Source organism: Canis lupus, chromosome X (assembly GCF_048164855.1).
Source record: "Canis lupus baileyi chromosome X, mCanLup2.hap1, whole genome shotgun sequence".
Taxonomy (NCBI): Eukaryota; Metazoa; Chordata; class Mammalia; order Carnivora; family Canidae; genus Canis; species Canis lupus.
In genome coordinates this window covers 26,286,918-26,312,306 of record NC_132876.1, presented here as the reverse complement: position 1 = coordinate 26,312,306, position 25,389 = coordinate 26,286,918, and the positions used below count along the sequence as shown (strand labels likewise).

The 25,389-nt window shown below is 39.7% G+C and overlaps 1 protein-coding gene and 1 pseudogene across 1 annotated transcript; one reads left to right on the top strand and one right to left on the bottom strand.

Moving 5' to 3' along the window:
* Positions 1–651: 651 nt before the first annotated feature.
* Positions 652–4,435, bottom strand: LOC140628593 (DDB1- and CUL4-associated factor 12-like protein 2). The gene has a single exon (XM_072817883.1). It carries the CDS (start codon positions 4,430–4,432, stop codon positions 3,020–3,022), a length of 1,413 nt encoding a protein of 470 aa, XP_072673984.1. The 5' UTR covers positions 4,433–4,435; the 3' UTR covers positions 652–3,019.
* A 241-nt stretch (positions 4,436–4,676) lies between these two features.
* The window catches only part of LOC140628422 (dynein light chain 1, cytoplasmic-like), a 189,049-nt pseudogene continuing 168,336 nt past the window's right edge, over positions 4,677–25,389 (top strand).

Here is a 25,389-nt window from a genome sequence, read left to right as displayed (position 1 = left end):
TAGTGCCAGTTTCATTACTTTTTCAATTATGTCACTCACAAGCTACATAATTAATTGTACTTCTGTAGGTCATTTTGTTCCTAAAGTAGGAAATATTTCAAAATAATTAAACTTCTACATAATGTAAATACATACATAATTAGGCTCTTTAGTGTTTTTAAAAGACAAGCCATGTGATTTGGCATCAAAAAGATGTATTCTAACTTAGAAAATTAAGAGTGAGACAGTGATGAAGTTAAGGGACAAGCCTAAGAACAGGTCAGAGATGTTTCTTCTAACTCTTCTTTAAAACTCTACCTCATTTAAAACTGTCATTTCCTCTGAAGATGTTCTTCCAATGTCCCCAAATAATGATCAAATACTATAAAAATACCCTATAACCCACAATAAGATGGGCAATAAATATTTTGGTGAAGTTCTTAGGTAATGTTTAAAGAAGTTTTTAACAAATAACTTTTTAGGTAAGAAGAAAAACTCCTACAAAATTAAAGATCTTTCAAAACTAATTTCTGAAAAAGAAACAGAATATTTTTAAAAACCTTCAAATCTAAGTATTTGCAGGTGAAAATGAACAGGCACTAGAGCCTTACTGGGAAATGGATTAGGGCAAAGAAGAAAATGCTTAAAACAAAACAGGATCCCATACTATTTAAGAGTAAACTTTTATTTATGTGTTTATGCATTTGTTTATTTTTCATAGCCTTGAACTTTAAGTCTCCAGAGGCAAATACATTCATTCAGTAAATTGATTGCCTATGATTTGCTAGGCATTAGTGGAGAAATGAGAGAATATAAAGATTCTCTGCTCTCAAAACAATTATGACTGAGTTGGAAACACATACATGCACACAAACACAATTTACTGCTGTATAACAACTATATAAACCTGTTAAGACAATCTCTGTGAGCAAAAGCTTATTTTTCTGTATTTCTTGATTCACTTTTAGTACCTTTGGTTCAGATTTGCAACTGAACAGCATGTAGTGAATGGACACTAAGGCAGCACTTGAGTGCCAGAACATTTACGGAAAAAACAGACATGCCACAACACTAATCCAAGGCCAGCATAACCTGGCCAGTTTTGAGGAAGGGCCAATCTCCCTTCTCACTTCCAATATTCTAACATATCTTCAACCTAATCCCAATTATTTTAATCCCCAGATCATCTCCTGAAACAAACTTCCAGTGCCTTTGATAATTGTATATTATTACATTGAGGGCTACAACATCAATACTTTCTTTTTTAACAATATATTTATTCTACTTTAGATAAGAATCTTTGAAATTCACAAAATAAAATCTTATTAATTTGGACTTTACAAATTGTGCATCTTTTTCCAAAGGGATGGAGACTGGGTTCATTTTTGTCCTTCGCAGGTTTTTGTGATGTAACTGTTCAGCAGAATTAGAAAATTTAAAGTATGCTGAAATATAATATTTGGCATTAAAAACAGAAACAGAAAAAATATCCAGTCTATATCCTGGATCAGTATACATTCTGCCCCACCTGCCATACATTCTACATTTTTATACTTAGAATCCCTGCTTTGAATGATGGCACTGAAATTCTGTGCAAGTTCCTTAAACAACAAACATTCAAATATATTTACAAATTTTGATAGTACTAAGGCAAGAAGTGAAAAATACACATTCATTTATTTGTTTAACAACAGGTCATTAAAACTTAAGTAAGGATTGAAGGACAAAAAGATTAATTGTTCAGATTAATTCTGAACATTCAACCAACAGAACCCTTGCATTCCTGAAGTGTTCTGACATATTGAAATTTTGGTACAAAAACAAGATTCTATGACAACATTTTTTTTCAAAGAGAAAAACCTTTTTTAAAAAGTATGCTTAGCACCAACAACTTAGAAACCATAAACACCTAAGATTACAATTTACAAATGGCATGTTTCCAAATTTGGTAATCTAGAACTTGGAATGTATTTTCCAATTGGAACAATGCTCTATAAAACTATGGCTAACTTTCCAGAACAGATGTACAAACCCTGTTTGCATGATTTTATTTTATTTTTTTAAAGATTTATTTATTTATTTACGATAGACAGAGAGAGAGAATGAGGCAGAGACACAGGCAGAGGGAGAAGCAGGCCCCATGCTGGGAGCCCGACGTGGGACTTGATGCCGGGACTCCAGGATCGCGCCCTAGGCCAAAGGCAGGCGCTAAACCGCTGAGCCACTTAGGGATCTCTGATTTTAATATACCATTTACCTGCAATGAAAATAACTAAACACAATATTATTGTAATATATAAACAAAAAATCCAAGATATTATGCTGAGTGAAATAAGTCAATCGGAGAAGGACAAACATTATATGGTCTCATTCATTTGGGGAATATAAAAAACAGTGAAAGGGGATAAAGGGGAAAGGAGAAAAAATGAGTGGTAAATATCAGAAAGGGAGACAGAACATGAGAGACTCCTAACTCTGGGAAAACAACAAGGGGTGGTGGAAAGGGAGGTGGGCGGTGGGTGGTGGTGACTGGGTGACAGGCGCTGAGGGGGGTACTTGATGGGATGAGCATTGGGTGTTATTCTATATGTTGGCAAATTGAACACCAATAAAAAATAAATTTAAAAAATCCAAGATAAAGAAATACAAAATTCTAAAACCATGACTGTGTGGCATTAAAAAGAGAATATATAACTCAAAGAAAACAAGTAAGAGTTAGCCAAAACTCTTTCTAATGTGAATTCAAAAAGATGGTTTGGAGAAGTGTAAAAAAGTATTAAAGCCAAGTTTTGATTGCCTGAAGGAAACGTCTCTTCTCTCTCTCTCTCTCTTTCTCTCTCTCTCTCTCTCTCTCTCTCTCACACACACACACACACACACACACACACACACACACACGGGACAGGTAAGCTGGGCACTTTCGACCTGGAAGACAAACAGCACATTGAGTTAAGAAGCACAAACACAGCGTGAGGAAGGAAAGTGAGAGGGGACCGGGAGGTAAATCTGGGCACCGTGAGAACGCACGCAGCAGCCACCCTTAGCTCCAGAGGCCTGCGTAGTTCCCATGGAGGCCTGAAGGGAGAGGTCCTCCAGCCACGAAGAGCTTCATCTCAGGCCAGTTGTAGCAGTGGGTGTAGAGCGCGTTGGGGAACTCGCCCATCCCACCGAAGTAGTTCACCCACAGGTCGTCGTGGTTGAGCCAGCCTCTGCCACAGGTGAGCTTGAGCTTCCTCCCTGAGGGCCCGGGAGAGGAGTCGGGGCTGGCTGAGGCCCTCTCCTCCAGGAACCTCTGGGCGCGGATGTCGTAGAAGAGCAGGGAGCCATGGCCCGTGCCCACGGTTATGATGTGCTGGTAGAAGCTCAGGGAGCGTACGCCCGTGCCACCCTCCCTGGAGCACAGGGGCCGGATGTTTTGGTGGCCCTGGCGCGGGTCCAGGAAGGAGACGTGGGACTGGGAGCCCACGGCGTACAGGGACAGCTCGTCGCAGAAGGTCAGGCACACGTTCTCCCGGCAGTAGGGCAGCCTGATGGACAGCAGCCTGGACAGAGCGCTCCGGGCTTTCCACAGGTGGAAGTAGCCGTCCAGGGACACGGCTCCCAGCTCCTGGTTCTTGCCGCTGAAGGCCAGGGCCCGCACCTTGCGGTTGCTGGGGCTGGTGCTGGACCTGGGGATGGTCTCCATGTCCCTCGGCCGGATGTGGGCGTACACGGGGAGCCCGGCGTCGTTGTGCCAGGCGATGCTGCCGTTGAACATGTCGGGGTCCACCCGCCACAGCGCCACTGTGCCGTCGCGGGAGCCGCTCACGGCCACCGTGTCGCTCATCCAGGCGATGCTGAAGATCCAGTCCTTGTGGCCGTGGCGGTCGCCCAGGCACACGGGGTCCAGGGTGGGCAGGTGGTAGACCGCCAGGCTGTTGGGGTTCTCGCCCCCGGTGGCCAGAAGCGTCTTGGAGGGGTTCAGCTCGATGGCGTGGATGCCGCAGGTCGGCTGGGCCTGGGCCAACCAGGGCCCCCGGTCGCGCATCAGGGGGATGCGCGTGATCTGGCCCGAGTGCACGTCCACCACGAACAGAGTGTTGCACTTGGTCCCGCACACCACCTGCCTGGCGTTCAACCACTGCGACGCGAACACCTTGTTGAGCGTGCCCAGCGCCAGCTCGCGCTCCCTCAACAGCTCAGGCAGCTTCTGCACCGCGTAGCCGCGCAGCTCGCCCTCGGAGCCCCGGAGCCCGGCGCCGCCCCGCGCGCCCACCTCGCGGCCCTTCAGGTACTGCACCAGCGACCGCCGCGTCGCCCGCCGCCTCTGCTTCTTGCGCAGCAGCGGCCCCTCGGAGGCCGCCGCCGCCGCCGCCGCCGCCGCCGCCGCCGAGCCCTGAGACGACGAGCTCGCGGCGCCCGCCTCGATCGCCGGCGCTTTCCGCTTCCTGCTACCTGTTTGCTGCAGGGCCATGGTGGGCGGCGGGCGGGTGGCGGCGGGCGCGGCGGCGGCGCGGCGGCCCGTGGCACCCACGTTGGCTGCGGCGGCGGCAGGCACCGCGGCGCCTCCGTGTCAGCCGGGAGCTTGGACTGTAAGGGGCCAGACGGCCGGCGCGGAGCCTCCCGAGAAGGGACGCAGCGGCGAAGAAGGCGAGGGCGGCAGGCGGAGGGGAGTGGAGCTCGGCCGTAGTGCAGTTGCAGAGGCGTGGACCTAGGCGATGGCGGGAAGTGCGGCCGGTGGGGCAGCGGTGAAGGGCGAGCAGGGCGAGGACTGCGCTGGGGCCCGCGGGTGAGGGGGCGGAGGCAGCGGGAGGCGTGGGCTTGGAGCAAGCAGGCGCGATGGAGTGAGCGCTCCCCAAGCAGGGGAAGTGGGATGGACCACTGGGGCTGGGGGTGCACGAGGGCCTGCGCTCCAGGTATCTCCAGGCTAGCCATGTGCTCTTGTCCTGGACCTCCACCAAGTGACACAGGATATTTCGCCGGTCTCAGGACAGCAGCCAACCAACCTTCTTAAAATCCCTACTTAAATAAAATTTGAAATCTTAGATATAGCCTACCACGTTGCTAGAAAGAGCCAGTGCAATTGTCTTCACGAAGAAATAAATGTGCACTTGCTGCAATCCTGGAAGACCCTGGGCTAAGATTAGACATTGAATTTAGTGGGGGAATGGGAGTGTTTGGGAACTACAGGGGACCCCCTCCTTTCTGTTCGTTCTGCAGCCACCCCTCTTTCGGCCGCTCTGCAGTGATCTTAAACACTTTCTACTATACGTGTGTGTGTGTGTGTGTGTGTGTGTGTGTGTGTACTAAAAATTGAAGTCTTTGAGCTCATGCACCCGAGTGCCTTGAGGAGTGCATTCCACATACAGGTCTCCAGGGATCCCACTTTCTGGCAGGCGTGATGGAGGAGACCCATTAGGCATATCTTTGGGAACATGGCAGGCCACACTGATGCTGACAAGGGAGAAGTTCCTTGGAGGTTTTGGCTTCTATTGTACCCTAGAGACATAAGGAGGTGGAAAGGAGGAGTCAAGGGGTGCAGCTCCTCTCTGCTCCTTGGTTGTGTTAGCTCCCTCTCTCAGTCTCTCAGCCTCAGGTGCCTGGGCATATTCCCCTGGGGCCTGAGGAAGGGTACTGTGGGATAGGCAGGATTGTCACAGAGATGGAGATAAACTACTTTCAGAAGGAGGCAGCCACAGGGACACATTGATGAGAGAATGTAAAGGTTCAGAGCACCAGCTTAGTTTCAGGAGTTGGAAGTTTCATACCCTCAGACCATTCAGAACAGCCTAGTGGCAGGTTCCTCCAAACACAGGCATATAGTTACACAGTGAGTATTTGTCATTTCTAATTGCTGAGTAATATTCCACTGTATACATAAACCACATCTTCTTTATCCATTCAATACCCACCATTTGCTTCAACGTGGATGGAACTGGAGGGTATTATGCTGAGTGAAATGAGTCAATCGGAGAAGGACAAACATTATATGGTCTCATTCATTTGGGGAATATAAATAATAGTGAAAGGGAATAGAAGGGAAGGGAGAAGAAATGGGTAGGAAATATCGGAAAGGGAGACAGAACATAAAGACTCCTAACTCTGGGAAATGAACTAGGGGTGGTGGAAGGGGAGGACGGTGGGGAGTGGGGGTCAATGGGTGACGGGCACTGAGGACGGGCACTGAGGGGGGCACTTGACGGGATGAGCACTGGGTGTCATTCTGTATGTTGGCAAATTGAACACCAATAAAAAATAAATTTATTATAAAAAAATAGTTACACAGTGATACCTCGCACTTTGAAGCTACTGGTTGGTACTTCCCCACTTCCCCTGTTCTGTTTTACTGATTTTTCTCCCTACTTCCCCTACTGTTTTTGCAATGTCACGTAAAGTGCCCAACTCCCAAGTACAAACCATGGGCCTTTCCCACCATGCCAGTCCAGGTGTTACATTCCAGTGATCCCTAACACTCTCCGGCACCCCAGCCCTGATTCCTCCCCATCTCATTCAGCCCATAGCTGACAGAAGAGGTTGCAACTGCTGCAGGTAGTGAACATGAAATTAGAAAAGGCTTCATGGAAAAGGCTACACTTTGTTTCCACAGGTGAGCCTAGGGGAATGGACATTTCAGAAAGAAGCAACTATATGACAAGGTATGCAGAGTGTAGAGAAGAGATTCACAAACTTTAGTGCATATTCAGGTAATGGGGACAGCTTAATAAATATGCACATGCCTTGACCCTATCCTAAAAGATTTGATACAGATGGTCTGTGAACCACTCTTTGAGAAATAATAGTCTAGGCTCTTTTCAACCGATCAGGCCAGAGTATGTTGCAGATAGGAGATTAATAGTACATTTTCAGAGTACTTCAGAGCTACCCTGAAAATGGACCCCCTATCCATGTGATAATTGTCAAAGCCTTAGCAATTAAAGTGGATATTATCAGTTTGAGGCCAAGGCAGAGGGTAGCCTAGGCTACCTAGGCAGAGAAATTATACCTATGAACTATATATAACTTATTATATTTTACTATTTAACCTGAAACCTTTGCTATATTATTACACTGACAAGCATTGTTGTAGTAATTTTAAAATATTATCTTGTCTAATCCACTGTTATAATAGTGGTGGATTTTGTAGATGAGGAAAAGGAGTCTTGCAGGAGTTATGATTTAGTAAGTCAATGAATTAGTAAGTGATGGATGCAGGATTTTACTCAAGTAATCTGAATCCAAATTCCATGTTCTTAATCACTTCTCAAGAGATATGTTAGGAGTTGAATGAAAGGTTCTGCTAGTGATAGAGATTATTTTAAAAAGACCTTTGCACCACCCAAAATGGTGAAATATGGCTGTGGACATCTGTGGAAGTTGGACTCCATGGGTAAAGATACAGAACAGGTGTGAGAGATCCTGTGATCAGTGGCAAGGCTTTCTGAAAGAGGCGACACTATAACTCCCCTGACAGCAACCAGAGTAGCAAGAACCAGTTTAGGTCATCCTGATGTCATTCTGTAATAGAATAAGCAATATGAAGATCCATAGCAAACACAAAGAACTAAGAACTACATCCCTCTTTTTTCCTGGGACCAAGTAAGCATCAAAATTTAGTGATATCCCATAAAAAGGATAGCCCTTGGAATTTCTGATATTAGACTTTCTACCAGCCAGATGGGCCCAATTTTGAAATGTGCTGTATTTTTCCCCATGTTTCATGAAAGAAGATAATACCCATTACCCAAGATTCACAAGAAAAAGAGAGGACCTTGTATGGTCTGGGGATATGTTACCATGGAAGGAGAGGCAACCACTTACACACCTAATATCTTCCAAGGCATAACACAATGCCTGTATGTCTGCAGTAGTGGAGGGTGAGTATTATAACTGTCTAAAACACGAGTAGGCAAAAGACTAGTTCACAGAGTAAAAAAAAAAAATCTAAGCAGGTACACCTGATTTTTGTCTATTTATTTAAGTATGACACACACATACTACTATGCCCATATACTTTAAACATTCTTGAGAACAAAAAATGATTTAATAAATTAATGTAATGCAGATTTCTACTAGTATTCTAATGTGGCATACCTAGAATATATTTGTGTATCATGGAGAAAGGGAGTTGATATGGGGGAAGGAGAGAAAGGGATGAAGAAAGCAAAAAGGGAAAAATTAAAATTCCTTCCAAAATTCTGCAAACATAATTACATGTTCACATTTATTTGAAACTTTCTATATGTATTTATGTATTTATATAAATATAATTTTAATAAAAAGTAATATGCAAATTAATTATCTAATATGTTCTTTGGTACCTAACTGGATTGTTTTGTATTCACAGCTTTTTTTTGGTATATTTTTTTAATTGGAGTTCGATATACAAACATACAGCATAACACCCAGTGCTCATCCGGTCAAGCGCCCCCCTCAGTGCCTGTCACCCAGTCACCTCAACCCCCCCGGCCACCTCCCTTTCCACCACCCCTTGTTTGTTTCCCAGAGTTAGGAGTCTCTTATGTTCTGTCTCCCTCTCTGATATTTCCCACTCATTTTCTCTCCTTTCCCCTAAAATCCCTTTCACTATTTTTTATATTCCCCAAATGAATGAGACAATTAATGTTTGTCCTACACCAATTGACTTACTTCACTCAGGATAATACCCTCCAGTTCCATCAACGCTGAAGCAAATGGTGGGTATTTGTTGTTTCTAACGGCTGAGAGATATTCCATTATATACATAGACCACATCTTCTTTATCCATTCATCTTTCAATGGACACAGAGGCTCCTTCCACAGTTTGGCTATTCTGGACATTGCTGCTATACACATCGGGGTGCAGGTGTCCCGGCGTTTCATTGCATCTGTATCTTTGGGGTAAATCCCCAGTAGTGCAATTGCTGGGTTGTAGGGCGGTTCTATTTTGAACTATTTGAAGAACCTCCACACAGTTTTCCGGAGTGGCTGTACCAGTTAACATTCCCACCAATAGAGCAAGAGGGTTCCCCTTTCTGCACATCCTCTCCAACATTTATTGTTTCCCGTCTTGTCAATTTTCCCCATTCTCACTGATGTGAGGTGGTATATCATTGTGATTTTGATTTGTATTTCACTGATGGCCAGTGATGTGGAGCATTTTCTCATGTGCTTATTGGCCATGTCTATGTCTTCCTCTGTGAGATTTCTGTTCAGGTCTTTTGTCCATTTCATGATTGGGTTGTTTGTTTCTTTGCTTTTGAGTTTAATAAGTTCATTATAGATCTTGGATACTAGCCCTTTATCTGATACGTCATTTGCAAATATCTTCTCCCATTCTGTAGGTTGTCTGAGTTTTGTTAACTGTTTCTTTTGCTGTGCAGAAGCTTTTGATCTTGATGAAGTCCCAAAAATTCATTGTTGTTTTGTTTCCCTTGCCTTAATAGATATATCTTGCAACAAGTTGCTGTGACCAAGTTCAAAATCGTGTTGCCTGTGTTCTCCTCTAGGATTTTGATGGAATCTTGTCTCACATTTAGATCCTTCATCTATTTTGCGTTTATCTTTGTGTATGGTGTAAGAGAATGGTACAGCTTCATTCTTCTGCACGTGGCTGTCCAATTTTCCCAGCACCATTTATTGAAGAGAATATCCTTTATCCAGTGGATAGTCTTTCCTTCTTTGTCAAATATTAGTTGACCACAGAGTTGAGGTCCCATTTCTGGATTCTCTATTCTGTTCCATTGATCTATGTGTCTGTTTTTGTGCCAGCACCATACTGTCTTGATGATCATTGCTTTGTAGTACAACTTGAAATCCACCATTGGGATGCCCCAGGCTCTGGTTTTCTTTTTCAATATTCCCCTGGCTATTCGGGGTCTTTTCTGATTCCACACAAATCTTAAGATGATTTGTTCCAGCTGTCTGAAGAAAGTTCATGGTATTTTGATAAGGATTGCATTCACTGTGTAAATTGCCCTGGGTAGCATTGACATACATCTTCACAATATTAATTCTTCCAATCCATGAGCATGGAATATTTTTCCATCCCTTTGTGTCTCCCTCAATTTCTTTCAGAAGTGTTCTGTAGTTTTTCGGGTATAGATCCTTTACCTTTTGGTTAAGTTTATTCCTAGGTATCTTATGCTTTTGGGTGCCATTGTAAATGGGATTGACTCCTTAATATCTCTTTCTTCAGTCTCATTGTTAGTGTATACAAATGCGACTGATTTCTGGGCATTGATTTTGTCCTGCCACACTGCCAAATTTCTGTATGAGTTCAAGCAATCTTGAGGTGGAGTCTTTTGGGTTTTCTACGTAGAGTATCATGTCAGCGGCGAAGAGGGAGAGTTTGATTTCTTCTTTGCCAATTTGAGTGCCTTTTATTTCTTTGGTTGTCTGATTGCTGAGGCTGAACTTCTAGTACTATGTTGAATAGCAGTGGTGAGAGGGGACATCCGTGTCTTGTTCCTGATCTTAGGGCAAAGGCTCCCAGTGTTTCCCCATTGATAATGATACTTGCTGTGAGCTTTTCATAGATGGCTTTTAAGATGCTGAGGAATGTCCCCTCTATCCCTACACTGTGAAGAGTTTGGATCAGGAATGGATGTTGTATTTTGTCAAATGCTTTCTCTGCATCTATTGAGAGGATCATATGGTTCTTGGTTTTTCTCTTGTTGATATGATCTATCATGTTGATTGCTTTAGGGGTGTTGAACCAGTCTTACATCCCGGGATAAATCCCACTTGATCCTGGTGTATAATCTTCTAATGTACTGTTGGGTCCTATTGGCTAGTATCTTGTTGAGAATTTTTGCATCTGTGTTACTTAGGGAGATTGGTCTATAATTCTCCTTTTTCGTGGGGTTTTTGTCTAGTTTTGGAATTAAGGTGATGCTGGCCTCATAGAACGAGTTTGGAAGTATTCCATCTCTTCCTATCTTTCGGAACAGCTTTAGTAGAATAGGTATGGTTTCTTCTTTAAACGTTTGATAGAATTCCCCTGGGAAGCCATCTGGGCCTGGACTTTTGTATCTTGTGAGGTTTTTAATGACTGCTTCAATTTCCTCCCTGGTTATTGGTCTTTTCAGGTTTTCTATTTCTTCCTGTTCCATTTTTGGTACTTTTTGGTTTTCCAGAAATGCATCTATCTTTTCTAGATTGCCTAATGTGTTGGCATATCACTGCTCATAATACGTTTTTAAAATCATTTGTATTTCCTTGGTATTGATTGTGATCTCTCTTCATTCATTCATGATTTTATTAATTTGAATCTTTTCTCTATTCTTTTTAATAAGGCTGTCTAATGGTTTTTCTATCTTATTAATTCTTTTGAAGAATCAACTCCTGGTTTTGTTGATCTGTTCTACAGTTCTTCTAGTCTTTATTTCATTGAGTTCTGCTCGAATCATTATTGTCTCTCTTCTTCTGCTTGCTGTAGGTTTTATTTGCTGTTCTTTCTCCAGTTCCTTTAGGTGCAAGGTTAGCTTGTGTATTTGAGTTTTTTTCCAAGTTTTTGAAGGATGCTTGTATTGCGATGTATTTACCTCTCATGACTGCCTTTGCTGTATCCCAAAGATTTTGAATGGATGTATCTTCTTTTTCGTTAGTTTCCATGAATCCTTTTTTTTCCTTTTTAAAATATTTTATTTATTTATTTATTTAGTCATGAAAGACACAGAGAAAGAGAGGCAGAGACAGGCAGAGGGAAAAGCAGGCTCCATATAGGCAGCCCAATGTGGGACTTGATCCCGGGACTCCAGGATCACACTCTGGGCTGAAGGTGGTGCTAAACCACTGATCCACTCAGGCTGACCACCATGAATCTTTTTAATACTCTTTAATTTCCGGGTTGACCTATTTATCTTTTAGTAGGATGCTCTTTACCTCCACGTGTTGAATTTCTTCCAAATTTCCAAATATTCTTGTGATTGGCTTCTAGTTTCAAAGCATTGGGGTCTGAAAATATGCGGGGGACAATTCCAATCTTTTCATATCGGTTGAATCCTGATTTGTGACCCAGTATGTGGTCTATTCTGGAGAAAGTTCCATGTGCACTTGAGAAGAATGTGTATTCAGTTGTGTTCGGATGGAAATTTCTGTATTTACTTGTGAAATCCATTTGGTCCAGTGCATAATTTAAAGCCGTTGTTTCTTTAGTGATGTTGTGATTACAGTATCTGTCATTTGCAGAAAGTGCTGTGTTGAAGTCTCCCAGTATTAGTGTATTATTATCTAAATAAGATACTGTACTGTACTTTGGTTATTAATTGATATACTTGGCAGCTCCCACATCAGGGGCATAAATATTCATGATTATTAGGTCCTCTTGTTGGATAGATCCTTTAAGTAGTATATAGTGTCCATCTTCATCTCTTACTACAGTCTTTGGGATAAACTTTAATTTATGTGCTATGAGGATTGCTACCCCTGCTTTCCTTTGAGGACCATTTGAATGGTAAATGGTTCTCCAACCTTTTTTTTTCAGGCTGTAGGTGTCCTTAGGTCTAAAATGAGTCTCTTGTAGTCAGCATAGAGATTGGTCTTGCTTTTTTTTTTATCTAATCAGAAACCCTGCAGCTTTTGATGGGATCACTTAGCCCATTCACATTCAGAGTTCCTATTGAAAGATATGAATTTAGTGTCATCGTAATACCTGTTCAGTCCCTGTTTTTGTGGATTATTTCCTTGGGCTTCGTCTTTCTTTTACAGGCCCCACTTAATAGTTCTTGGAGAGCTGGTTTGGTGGTCACATATTCTTTCATTTTCTGCCTATCTTGGAAGCTCTTTATCTCTTCTTCTCTCTGTAGCATTCCAGCTGTTAGAAGTGTAAACTCTTCTCTCTGTAGCATTCCAGCTGTTTTCTCTTTAAATCTCAGGTTGAATTTGTAGGTTTTCAGGATGATTTGAAAGTTGTCTAGGTAAATTGGTTGGGACTGGTGAATTGGGGACCCTACTCTTTCGCCATCTTGCCCTGCCCCCTCCTGTAGTTACTGCTCTGAAGATGTGTTCTAGGGAATTGTAGTTTATGGAGTGCTTATCAATAAGATAAGTACTATGCTAAGTGATTTACATAATTTATTTTATTTAATACCTACCATTATGGCTAGAAGCAAATATTATTTCTGCCATTTAACATTTTAAGAAGTGAAGCTATAGCAATTTTAAGACAACTCTTTAGATGAAAATTTATACATCTAGTAGGTGAAAGAGCTGAGATCAAAATGTATCTTGGTTTGTTTCCCAAGGTAATACACAGCCTATAGCATGTATTCTTTGTTGAATTTTTGCTTATAATAACAAATGATATAGTGAGGCTCTTGTTTTATTTCTTTGAAGATTAAGAAGTACTGCTTTTATTTTTAAGGTAGAATATAGTTAGGAAATGGTAAATGTACAACTCAGTTAAAAACTTGAGCCAATTATTGAGAACTATTAGGACGAAGTTAAGATATATTAAATTCTTTTGATTTGTCTGAGGTCATTAGAACATGTGAGGGTTAGAAAGGGGAAAAATATGGTGAGGCACCACTCTCTCTACTTGGCATCTCTCATTTCAGCATACACAACTTTTTCATGATCATGGAAAAAAAGATACATTGAATTCTTCTTACCCAAGTGTCTGGTTCCTTTTGTTCAGAATTTTTTGGATGTATCAAATCAATCTTGATAATTTCAAAAATCTAAAATATAGCATAATGCCCAGTATCAAATATATAAGAAAAGGAAATATGTAATATCTTAGTATTATTTTCTTTCCTTTTTTAAGTCCAATTAGCCAACATAGACTACATACTTAGTTTCAGATGTAGTGTTCAATGATTTCAGTTGTGTGTTATTTTCTTATACTTTTTCTAATTCCTGATTCTTAGAATTATAGGATCAATAAACATCAACAGAGATCCATTTCCTTAATTCCTGGTTAATGTTCCCTAAGTTATCCTGAACCAAGGAGTAGGAAAAGAGCATGGTGCCTGCTTTGCCACAGCGTTTTTGTTGTCAACTTGCCTCACTGATAGGTCTTGCTTTAAAAGAAGCTTTTTGTTGATCATGCTTTATACCACATGACTTTGTTATCCTGGTCCTAACTGATTAGACCAAGTATAGGTAAGAGGCTAAAGATAAGTCAGTTCATAGAAAGACAGGTGACTGTATCCTAGGTCAAAAATGAGCTGGGACAATGATATTCTCAGTTATAGTAGGAAATACCAACTACCGTGAACTTAATATGCATTTGCTATAACTAGTCTACAATGGAATTTTGAAAACCCTGATTCGCAGGGGGAAATAGCGGCTGGAGTTGAATTAAATAACAATGCAATGTATTGCAATAAAAGTACAAAGGAACTAACACTATAGCTGATTGGCAAATTAACAATGAGACTACTAGTTACTACAATTAAAAAAAAACTTAATGAATTTATCTCCAAATTATATGTCTTTTATAATATATTTTTGAGGAGCAAACTGGCATTTCATGTGTGTTTTAATTATTTCATATGATTACATGTAAGTTTTCCCATTATCACTTGTCTAAATGTCCTCTAAGCATTGAAAAATTAAAGGAGACCCAATCAGTAATATTTTCTCACATTAATTTTATGTTTTAAGAGAACCTAATTGACCTCATAGCAAAATGCTGTCCTATAGAGAAATTAATTGAAAATAGGAAACAAGGATTTATTTATCCACCTATCTTTGTATCTCTCGTTTTCTGTACACACACATATATATATATATACATAAATAATAATTCATATATACATAAATAATGATTCAAAAAGGTTTTGGGAGGCTAAAACCAACAACACAAGAAACAAGTTTTGGCAAAGATGTAATATTAAAAAAGAAAACCATAGCTGGGGGCATCACAATGCCAGATTTCAGGTTGTACTACAAAGCTGTGGTCATCAAGACAGTGTGGTACTGGCACAAAAACAGACACATAGATCAATGGAACAGAATAGAGAATCCAGAAGTGGACCCTCAACCTTATGGTCAACTAATATTCGACAAAGGAGGAAAGACTATCCACTGGAACAAAGATGTAGAGAAAGGAGAACCTTCTTGTACTGTTGGTGGAAATGCAAACTGGTACAGCCACTCAGGAAAACACTATGGAGGCTCCTGAAAAGGGTAAAAATAGAACTACCCTGTGATCCAGCAATTGTACTACTAGGTATTTACCCAAAGGACACAAAGAAACTGATTCAAAGGGATACATACACCCCAATGTTTATAGCAGCATCATTTACGAAAGCCAACTTATGGAAACAGCTTAAGTATCCATTGACTGATGAACAGATAAAGATGTCCTGCCTATGCACAATGGAATATTACTTGGCCATAAAAAAGAATGAAATCTTGGCATTTGAAGTGACATGGATGGAGCTAGAGCGTATAATGCTAAGCCAAATAAATCAGTCAGAAAAAGACAAAAACCATATGATTTCACACATATGATTTAAGAAACGAAACAAATGAGCAAAGCGGGAAAAAGTGAGAGAGGCAAATCAAGAAAGAGACTCTTAAGTATAGAGAACAAACTGATGCTTACTGGAGTAGAAGTGGGTGAGGAGATGGGGGAAATAGGTGATGGGGATTAAGGAGTTCAGGGTATTTTTAAATTTAAATTCAAGTTAGTTATCATACAGTACAGCACTGGTTTCAAAAGCAGAATCCAGTGATTAATCAAATACATGTGCTCATCTCAATAAGTAAGGAGTGCAGTTATTGTGATTGTATGGAAGTGTTGAATCACTATATTATACACCTGAAACTAATATCATGCTATTTGTTAACTAACTGGAATTTAAATAAAAACTGTAATAAAGGACAGCTTGGGTCGCTCATTGGTTTAGCGCTGCCTTCAGCCCAGGGCCTGATCCTGGAGATCCAGGATCAAGTCCCACGTCAGGCTCCCTTCATGGAGCCTGCTTCTCCCTCTGCCTGTGTCTCTGCCTCTCTGTCTCTCTGTCTCTCATGAATAAATAAATAAATAAAATCTTTTAAAAAACTGTAATAAATAAACTTAAAAAGGCATTGGGAGAGTGCATATGCATCTGGAAAATATAATAAAAAAAACCAACTACAATATACTCGTTGTCTCTCAACAGATATGTTGCCTACACATGAAAACATACAGTAGTAAGTTACAAGGTCTCCAAAGGCAGAAGCATTATGCAGTTTACTTATTTTAAAATTTTTTCCCAAAAAATTAAATAAATAAAAAATTTTCCTACCATGCCTAGACTAAATGATTTTAAATTGTAAAACAAGGTTTTCAAAAAAAAAGTATTTTAAAAGGAGTTATGTTGTAAAACAAATGCTTAAATCAGGTTTCTACCCATCTAACATCCAGAAATTTCAACATTGATGTATTTATTTCTTAGGGTTAAGATAGTGGGCTAAATTGTCAGCTAGCACTTTAAAAAAAATCCAGATCTGAGGATGTTTTCCATAATTTTTATGAAACACAATCACTAAACAAAGATAAAGTTTTCAAGCAAAAAAAGTTAGCTGGATTATGAGAATTATTCTCAACCAGCACAAGACGTAAGTTATTGTGATGATGACCTGGAGGTACTATGGGTACAAAAATTATATTAATAGTCCAGAAATAGTCTTTGGAGTTTTTTACATAAAAACTTCTTTAAGTATTTGAGCTCAGTGGAGTGCCAACTAATACATCTAACACATCATTTGATATAATTGGGCCTGCTGAGCAGTAAATGTTAATCAAAAAATCAGTGTGCTCAAGAGAGCAAGGTCTCACCTAGGTTTATCACTAGGCATTGATCATGTTTAAATAGCTGATCTATTATCACCCCAGAAACCCCAAGGTCAACTATTCTGGACTCAGTTTTAACAGTAACAGATTTTGAGGTATAGTTCTCAGCAAGAGGATCCAAAGGGATACTGTATTTTGATCAGAATTTTCCAGTTTGAGTAGGCTAATTCATAAATTTCCAAATTTTCAATTATTTTTAAACCGAGTTTAATAGAAACCTATAATAATAGTGAATAATAGAAATAATAACTGACATTTATATAATTTATCATAGTTTATTATGAGCTATGTACATACCATCTTCACAATAACCCTGAAGAGTAAATATTTTTGTCTCTACAGATGAGTTGAAAAACTAAGAGATAAAGTTAGACTGCCAGTGTCAGGGATGAACCAAAAATTCAGTTTTATCCCAAACTTCTCAACTGCATGTAGTCAGCTTAGGCTGCCATAGCAAAATATCATAGATTAGATAGCTTAAAAACCAGAAATTTGTTTCTCACATTCTGGAGGCTACAAGTCTGAGATTAGAGTGCTGCCATGGTCAGGTTATGGTGGGGGCTCCATCTTCAAAATCATCTATACCTGGTTCCTTCCCAAAGGCTCCATTTCCTAATACCATCATATTGAAAGTTAGGACATCACAATATGGATATTTGGGAAATACAAATATTCAGTTCACAACAAACACCAAAAAGACCATTCAAAACTTTCTATGCACCAACAGTGTAAGAGGGTTCCCCTTTCTGCACATACTCTCCAACATTTCTTGTTTCCTGTCTTGTTAATTTTCACCATTTTCATTGGTGTGAGGGGTATCTCATTGTGCTTTTTATTTCTATTTCCCTGATGGCAAGTGATGTGAGGCATTTTCTCATGTGCTTGTGGCTGTGTGTATGTCTTCTTCAATGAAATTTCTATTCATGTCTTTTGCCCATATCATGATTAGATTATTTGTTTCTTTGCTGTTGAGTTTAATAAGTTCTTTATAGATCTTGGATACTAGCCCTTTATCTGATATGTCATTTGCAAATATCTTCTCCCATTCCGTAGGTTGTCTTTGCATATTGTTGACTCTTTCTTTTGCTGTGCAGAGGTTTTTATCTTGATGAAGTCCCAGTAGTTCATTTTTTGCCTCTGTTTCCCTTGCCTTCATAGATATATCTTTCAAGAAGTTGCTGTGGCCAATTTCAAAAAAGGTGTTTCCTGTGTTATCCTCTAGGATTTTGATGGAAACTTGTCTCACATTTAGATCTGAACTGGTGCAGCCACTCTGGAAAACTATGTAGAGGTTCCTCAAAGAGTTAAAAATAGAGCTACCCTATAACCCAGCAATTGCACTACTGTGGATTTACCCCAAAGATACAGATGCCGTGAAAAGCCAAGACACCTGTACCCCAATGTTTATAGTAGCAATGTCCACAATAGCCAAACTTGGAAGGAGCTTCAGTGTCCATCAAAATATAATGGATAAAGAAGATGTGGTCTATATGTACAATGGAATATTACTCAGCCTTTAGAAACGACGAATACCCACCATTTGCTTCAATGTAGATGGAACTGGAGGGTATTATGCTGAGTGAAGCAGTCAATCAGAGAAGGACAATATTTGTGTGGTTTCCCTCATACAGGGAATATAAAAAACAGCGAAACGATTTTAGGGGAAAGGAGAGAAAATGAGTGGAAAAAATCAGAGAGGGTGACAAAACATGAGAGACTCCTAACTTTGGGAAATGAACGAGGGGTAGTGGAAGGGGAAGTGGGTGGGGGGATGAGGTGACTGGGTGTTGGGCACTGAGAGGGGCACTTGACCAGATGAGCACTGGGTGTTACGCTATATGTTGGCAAGTCAAACTCCTATAAAAAGAAAAAAAACCCTAACATTTTCCATGCAAGTATTCTAAGATGTATTATAAACAATCATTTGTGAGATGCTTAGCAAAAAATATGTGAGTGTGTGTGTGTTGTGCAATGAAATACATTTGGAAAATAGGTTTACACTACTTTCCATTTGGAAAAATTCACAATGCTTGCTATCTGAGTGAAGTCCCTGACAAGTCCTGTGGAAAAGAAATCTGTTTTATTTTAATCAGTTTTTTCCAAGCCTTCTTTTCTATTAAGTACTTTCCCAACAAACACACTTTGAAAAATATTAATTTCTGTCAGTCATGCTCTGCTCTTCCAATATTCTTCCTGGATGGCATTATAACTATAGTTTTGGGGAATTTGAATAAAATACATCATGTTACAATGCTAGCAGGAGTGAACACGAAGAAGAAAGCTTAATTGAATAACATTTATGGTTCTTTCAGTGGATAAGAAAAAGCTACAGTGGGTGTCAGGGACAGTAGAAGACTATATTAAGTGTGTATTATACTTAAATTTTATATGCTTAATATTCAACATCTTGAATAGATGAATAATAATGGTGATGGTGGAGCACCTGGGTGGCGCAGTGGTTGAGTGCCTTTGGTTCAGATCTTGATCCCAGGGTCCTGAGATGGAGTCCTGCATTAGGCTCCCCACGGGGAGCCTACTTCTGCCTCTGTCTATATCTCTGCCTCTCTCTGTGTGTCTCTCGTGAATAAATAAATAAAATATTAAAGAAAATAATGGTGATGGTGATGAGAGTTACTATGATTATTATTATTACATGAAAAACAAAGACAAATTTATTGGTATATTGCTCCCTCATTGTATTAATCAGGGTTCTCCAGAGAAATTTAGATAGGTAGATAGATAGATAGATAGATAGATAGATAGATAGATAGATAGATAGATATAGATAGAAAAAAAGAGAGAGAGAGAGGTAAAAATACTTATTATGAGGAATTGCTTCACATGATTATGGAGTCTTGAGAAGTCACAGGACTTCTCAGCTGGAAACCCAGGAAAACCAGCAGGGTAATTATAGTCTGAGTCCAAAAGCCTGAGAACCAGGGGAGCTGATGGTATAAATCCCAATCCGAGGGTTGGAAAAGACTGATGCCCCAATTCAAACAGGTAAGAAGGAAGTGATATAATTCTCCTGCCTCCACCTTTTTTGTTCTATTCAGCCCCCCAAAGGATTGGATGGTGCCCACCTACATAGGGAAAGTTAATTTGCTCCTTTCAGTCTACCTGATTCAAATACTAATTTCTTCAGGAAACACCCTAACAGGCACACAGAAATAATTCTAAAGCAGACATGTGGGCATACTATGATCCAGTTTAGCTGATACATAATATTAACCATCACAATCATCATAGGTGACATTTAAACTTCTAGAAAATGATTACTATACACAATTGGCATAACTCTATTCTTGCACTGCAGCACATGACAATTTTTATGTCTGTGGTTAAAGAAATTTGTTGAAAGCACTCACTCTTTAAAAAACAAACCTACATGTAAAAATCAATTGCAAGAGATTCATCTGACTAAAGCTTGTATGCAAAGTTTCAGAGTAGAAGTGATGAATTAAAAATAAAAAAGACATACTTAAGTCTTCAAAGTGTGAAATAAATTTCCAAAACTCCATTTTTAAAAGTCATGACAGAGCTAGGAACAATTAAGTGAATATACCTAATTAAAACCAAATTACTAAATCAATAGTGTAATTTAGCCCAAATTAAAACTCACTCTAGCAGACCAGAAATACTTAGAATTGACAAGCTGAGTACTGGATCTCAATTAAATAATATGATGCTATTAGCCAGGAAACTTGCAGAAAAAACTTTATTCTTGTATTTGAGATTAATAATAAAGTAAAACAGAATGTTCTCAGAATATATGAAATGTTCTAATATTCAGAATAATCCAAAGTGTGACCTGCATTTGTATTATACAAAAGACTACTAGCTACATTCCATATACAAGAAAGAAAGACTATAAAGATGGTACTCATATTGAAGATAGAGATCCAAACTATTTTATTTATTTTATTTATTTATTTATTTATTTATTTATTTATCTATTTATTTATTTATTTTTATTTTTACATATTTTTTAAATTGGACTTCAATTGCCAACATATACCATAACACCCAGTGCTCATCCCATCAAGTGCCCCCCTCAGTGCTCGTCACCCAGTCACCACCACCCGCTGCCCACCTCCTTTTCTACCACCCCTTGTTTGTTTCCCAGAGTTAGGAGTTTCTCATGTTCTGTTTCCCTCTCTGATATTTCCCACTCATTTTCTCTCCTTTCCCCTTTATTCCCTTTCACTATTTTTTATATTCACCAAATGAATGAGACCATATAATGTTTGTCCTTCTCCGATTGACTTATTTCACTCAGCATAATACCCTCCAGTTCCATCCATGTAGAAGCAAATGATGGGTATTTGTCATTTCTAATGGCTGAGTAATATTCCATTGTATACATAGACCAATTCTTCTTTATCCATTCATCTTTTGATGGACTCCGGGGCTCCTTCCACAGTTTGGCTATTGTGGACATTGCTGCTATAAACCTTGGGGTGCAGGTGTCCCGGCATTTCACTGCATCTATACTTTGGGGTATATCATCAGCAGTGCAATTGCTGGGTTGTAGGGCAGATCTATTTTTAACTCTTTGAGGAACCTCCACACAGTTTTCCAGAGTGGCTGCACCAGTTCACATTCCTACCAACAGTGCAACAGGGTTCCCCTTTCTGCACATCCTCTGCAACATTGGTTGTTTCCTGCCTTGTTAATTTCCCCCATTCTCACTGGTATGAGGGGGTATCTCATCGTGGTTTTGATTTATATTTCCCTGATGGCAAGTGATGCAGAGCATTATCTCATGTGCATGTTGGCCATGTCTATGTCTTCCTCTGTGAGATTTCTGTTCATGTCTTTTGCCCATTTCATGATTGGATTGTTTGTTTCCTTGCTGCTGAGTTTAATGAGTTCTTTACAGATCTTGAATACTAGTCCTTTATTGATAGGTCATTTGCAAATATCCCATTCTGTAGGTTGTCTTAGTCTTGTTGCCTGTTTCTTTTGCTGTCCAAAAGCTTCTTATCTTGATGAAGTCCCAATAGTTCATTTTTGCTTTTATTTCTCTTGCCTTCATGGATGTATCTTGCAAGAAGTTACTGTGGTCAAGTACAAAATTGGTGTTGCCTGTGTTCTCCTCTAGGATTTTGGTGGAATCTCGTCTCACATTTAGATCTTTCATCCATTTTGAGTTTATCTTTGTCTATGGTGTAAAAGAATGGTCCAGTTTCATTCTTCTGCATGTGGATGTCCAATTTTCCCAGCAGCATTTATTGAAGAGACTGTCTTTTTTTCCAGTGGATAGTCTATCCTCCTTTGTCGAATATTAGTTGACCATAGACTTGAGGGTCCAGTTCTGGATTCTCCATTCTGTTCCATTGATCTATGTGTCTGTTTTTGTGCCAGTACCACACTGTCTTGATGACCACAGCTTTGTAGTACAACCTGAAATCTGGCATTGTGATGCCCCCAGCTATGGTTTTCTTTTTCAATATTCCCCTGGCTTTTCGGGGTCTTTTCTGATTCCACACAAATCTTAAGATGATTTGTTCCAACTATCTGAGGAAAGACCATGGTATTTTGATAAGGATTGCATTAGTTGTGTAAATTGCCCTGGATAGCATTGACAATTTCACAATATTAATTCTTGCAATTCATGAGCATGGTATATTTTTCCATCTTTTTGTGTCTTCCTCAATTTCTTTCAGAAGTGTTCTGTAGTTTTCAGGGTATAGATCCTTTACCTCTTTGGATAGGTTTATTCCTAGATATCTTATGCTTTTTGGTGCAAATTTAAGTGGAATTGACTCCTTAATTTCTCTTTCTTCAGTCTCATTGTTAGTGTATAGAAATGCCACTGACTTCTGGGCATTGATTTTTTATCTGGCCACACTGCCGAATTGCTGTATGAGTTCTAATAATCTTGGGGTGGAGTCGAGTCTTTTGGGTTTTCTAAGTACAGTATCATGTCATCTGCTAAGAGGGAGAGCTTGACTTCTTCTTTGCCAATTTGAGTGCCTTTTATTACTTTTTTTTTTTTACCTGATTGCTGAGGCTAGGACTTCTAGTACTATGTTGAATAGCAGTGGTGAGAGTGGACATCCCTGTCTTGTTCCTGATCTTAGGACAAAGGCTCCCAGTGCTTCCCCATTGAGAATGATATTTGCTGTGGGCATTTTGTAGATGGCTTTTAAGATGCTGAGGAATGTTCCCTCTATCCCTACACTCTCAAGAGTTCTGATCAGAAATGGATGCTGTAATTTGTCAAATGCTTTCTCTGAAGCTATTGAGAGGGTCATATGGTTCTTGTTTTTCTCTTGCTGATATGATGAATCACATTGATTGCTCTACGAGTGTTGAACCAGCCTTGCATCCCAGGGATAAATTCCACTTGGTCATGGTGAATAATCATAATGTATTGTTGGATCCTATTGGCTAGTATCTTGTTGAGAATTTTTGCATCCATGTTCATCAGGAATATTGGTCTATCATTCTCCTTTTTTGTGGAGTCTTTGTCTGCTTTTGGAATTAAGTTGATGCTGGCCGCATAGAATGAGTTTGGAAGTATTCCGTCTCTTTCTACCTTTCAAACAGCTTTAGTAAAATAGGTATGGTTTCTTCTTTAAATGTTTGATAGAATTCCCCTGGGAAGTCATCTGGCCCTGGACTTTTGTGTGTTGGGAGTTTTTTAATGACTGTTTCAATGTCCTCCCTGGTTATCGGCCTCTTCAGGTTTGCTATTTCTTCCTGTTCCAGTTTTGGTAGTTTGTGGTTTTCCAGAAATGCGTCCATTTTTTCTAGGTTGCCTAATTTATTGGCGTATAGCTGCTCATAATATGTTTTTAAAATCATTTGTATTTCTTTTTTTTAATGGTTTTTTATTATTATTTATTTATGATAGTCATACAGAGAGAGAGAGAGAGAGAGAGAGAGAGAGAGAAGCATAGACATAGGCAGAGGGAGAAGCAGGCTCCATGCACCGGGAGCCTGACATGGGATTCGATCCTGGGTCTCCAGGATCGCGCCCTGGGCCAAAGGCAGGTGCCAAACCGCTGCGCCACCCAGGGATCCCCCGTTTGTATTTCCTTGGTGTTGGTGGTGATCTCTCCTTTCTCATTCATGATTTTATTGAGCCTTTTCTCTCTTCTTTTTAATAAGGCTGGCTAATGGTTTATCTATCTTATTAATTCTTTCAAACCAACTCCTGGTTTTGTTGATCTGTTCCACAGTTCTTCTGGTCTCTATTTCATTGAGTTGTGCTCGAATCTTTATTAATGCTCTCCTTCTGCTAGGGGTAGGATCTATTTGCTGTTTTTTTCTCCAGCTCCTTTAGGTGCAAGGTTAATTTTTGTAGTTGAGTTCTTTCTAGTTTTTGGATGAATGCTTGTATTGCGATATATTTCTCCTTCAGGACTGCTTTTGCTATATCCCAAAGATTTTGAACAGTTGAATCTTCATTCTCATTAGTTTCAATGAATCTTTTTAATTATTCCCTAATTCCCTGGTTGACCCTTTCATCTTTTAGCAGGATGGTCTTTAACCATCCACGTGTTTGAAATCCTTCCAAACTTCTTGTGATTTAATTCTAATTTCAAAGCAGTATGGTCTGAAAATATGCAGGGGATGATACTAATCTTTTGGTATCAGTTAATACCTGATTTGTGACCCAGTATGTGGTCTCTTCTGGAGTAAATTCCATGTGCACTTGAGAAGAATGTGTATTCAGTTGTGTTTGGATGTAAAGTTGTGTAAATATCTGTGAAATCCATCTGGTCCGTGTATCATTTAAAGCTCTTGTTTCTTTGGAGATGTTGTGCTTAGATTACCTGTCGATTGTAGAAAGCGCTACATTCAACTCATCAAGTATAAGTGTATTATTATCTAAGTATGTCTTAACTTTGGTTATTAATTTTTTTGATATACATGGCAGCTCTCACATTCGGGGCATAAATATTCATGATTGTTAGGTCCTCTTTTTGCATAGTTCCTTTAAGTATGATATAGTGTCCCTCTTCATCTCTTACTACCGTCTTCGGGATAAACTTTAGTTTATCCGATATAAGGATGGCTACCCCTGCTTTCTTTTGAGGACCATTTGAATGGTAAGTGGTTCTCCAACCTTTTATTTTCAGGCTGTAGGTGTCCTTATGTCTCAAATGAGTCTGTTGTAGACAGCAAATAGATGGGTTTTGCTTTTTTATCAGTCTGAAACCCTGCGCCTTTTGATAGGGTCATTAAGCCCATTCATTTTCAGAGTTACTATTGAAAGATATGAATTTAGTATCATCATGATACCTATTAAATCCCTGTTTTTGTGGATTGTTCCCTTGGTCTTCCTCTTTCTTTTACAGAGTCCCCCTTAATATTCTTTGGAGAACTGGTTTGGTGGTCACATATTCTTTCAGTTTCTGCCTATATTGGAAGCTCTTTATCTCTCCTTCTCTTCTGAATGATAGCCTTGCTGGATAAAGTATTCTTGGCTGCATGTTCTTCTCATTTAGGACCCTGAATATATCCTGCCAGCCCTTTCTGGCCTGCCAGGTCTCTGTGGAGAGGTATGCTGTTAATCTAATATTTCTCCCCATAAAAGTTAGAGATTTCTTGTCTCTTGCTGCTTTAAGGATCTTCTCTTTATCTTAGGAATTTGCAAGTTTTACTATGAAATGTTGGGGTGTTGAAAAGTTTTTATTGACTTTAGGGAGATC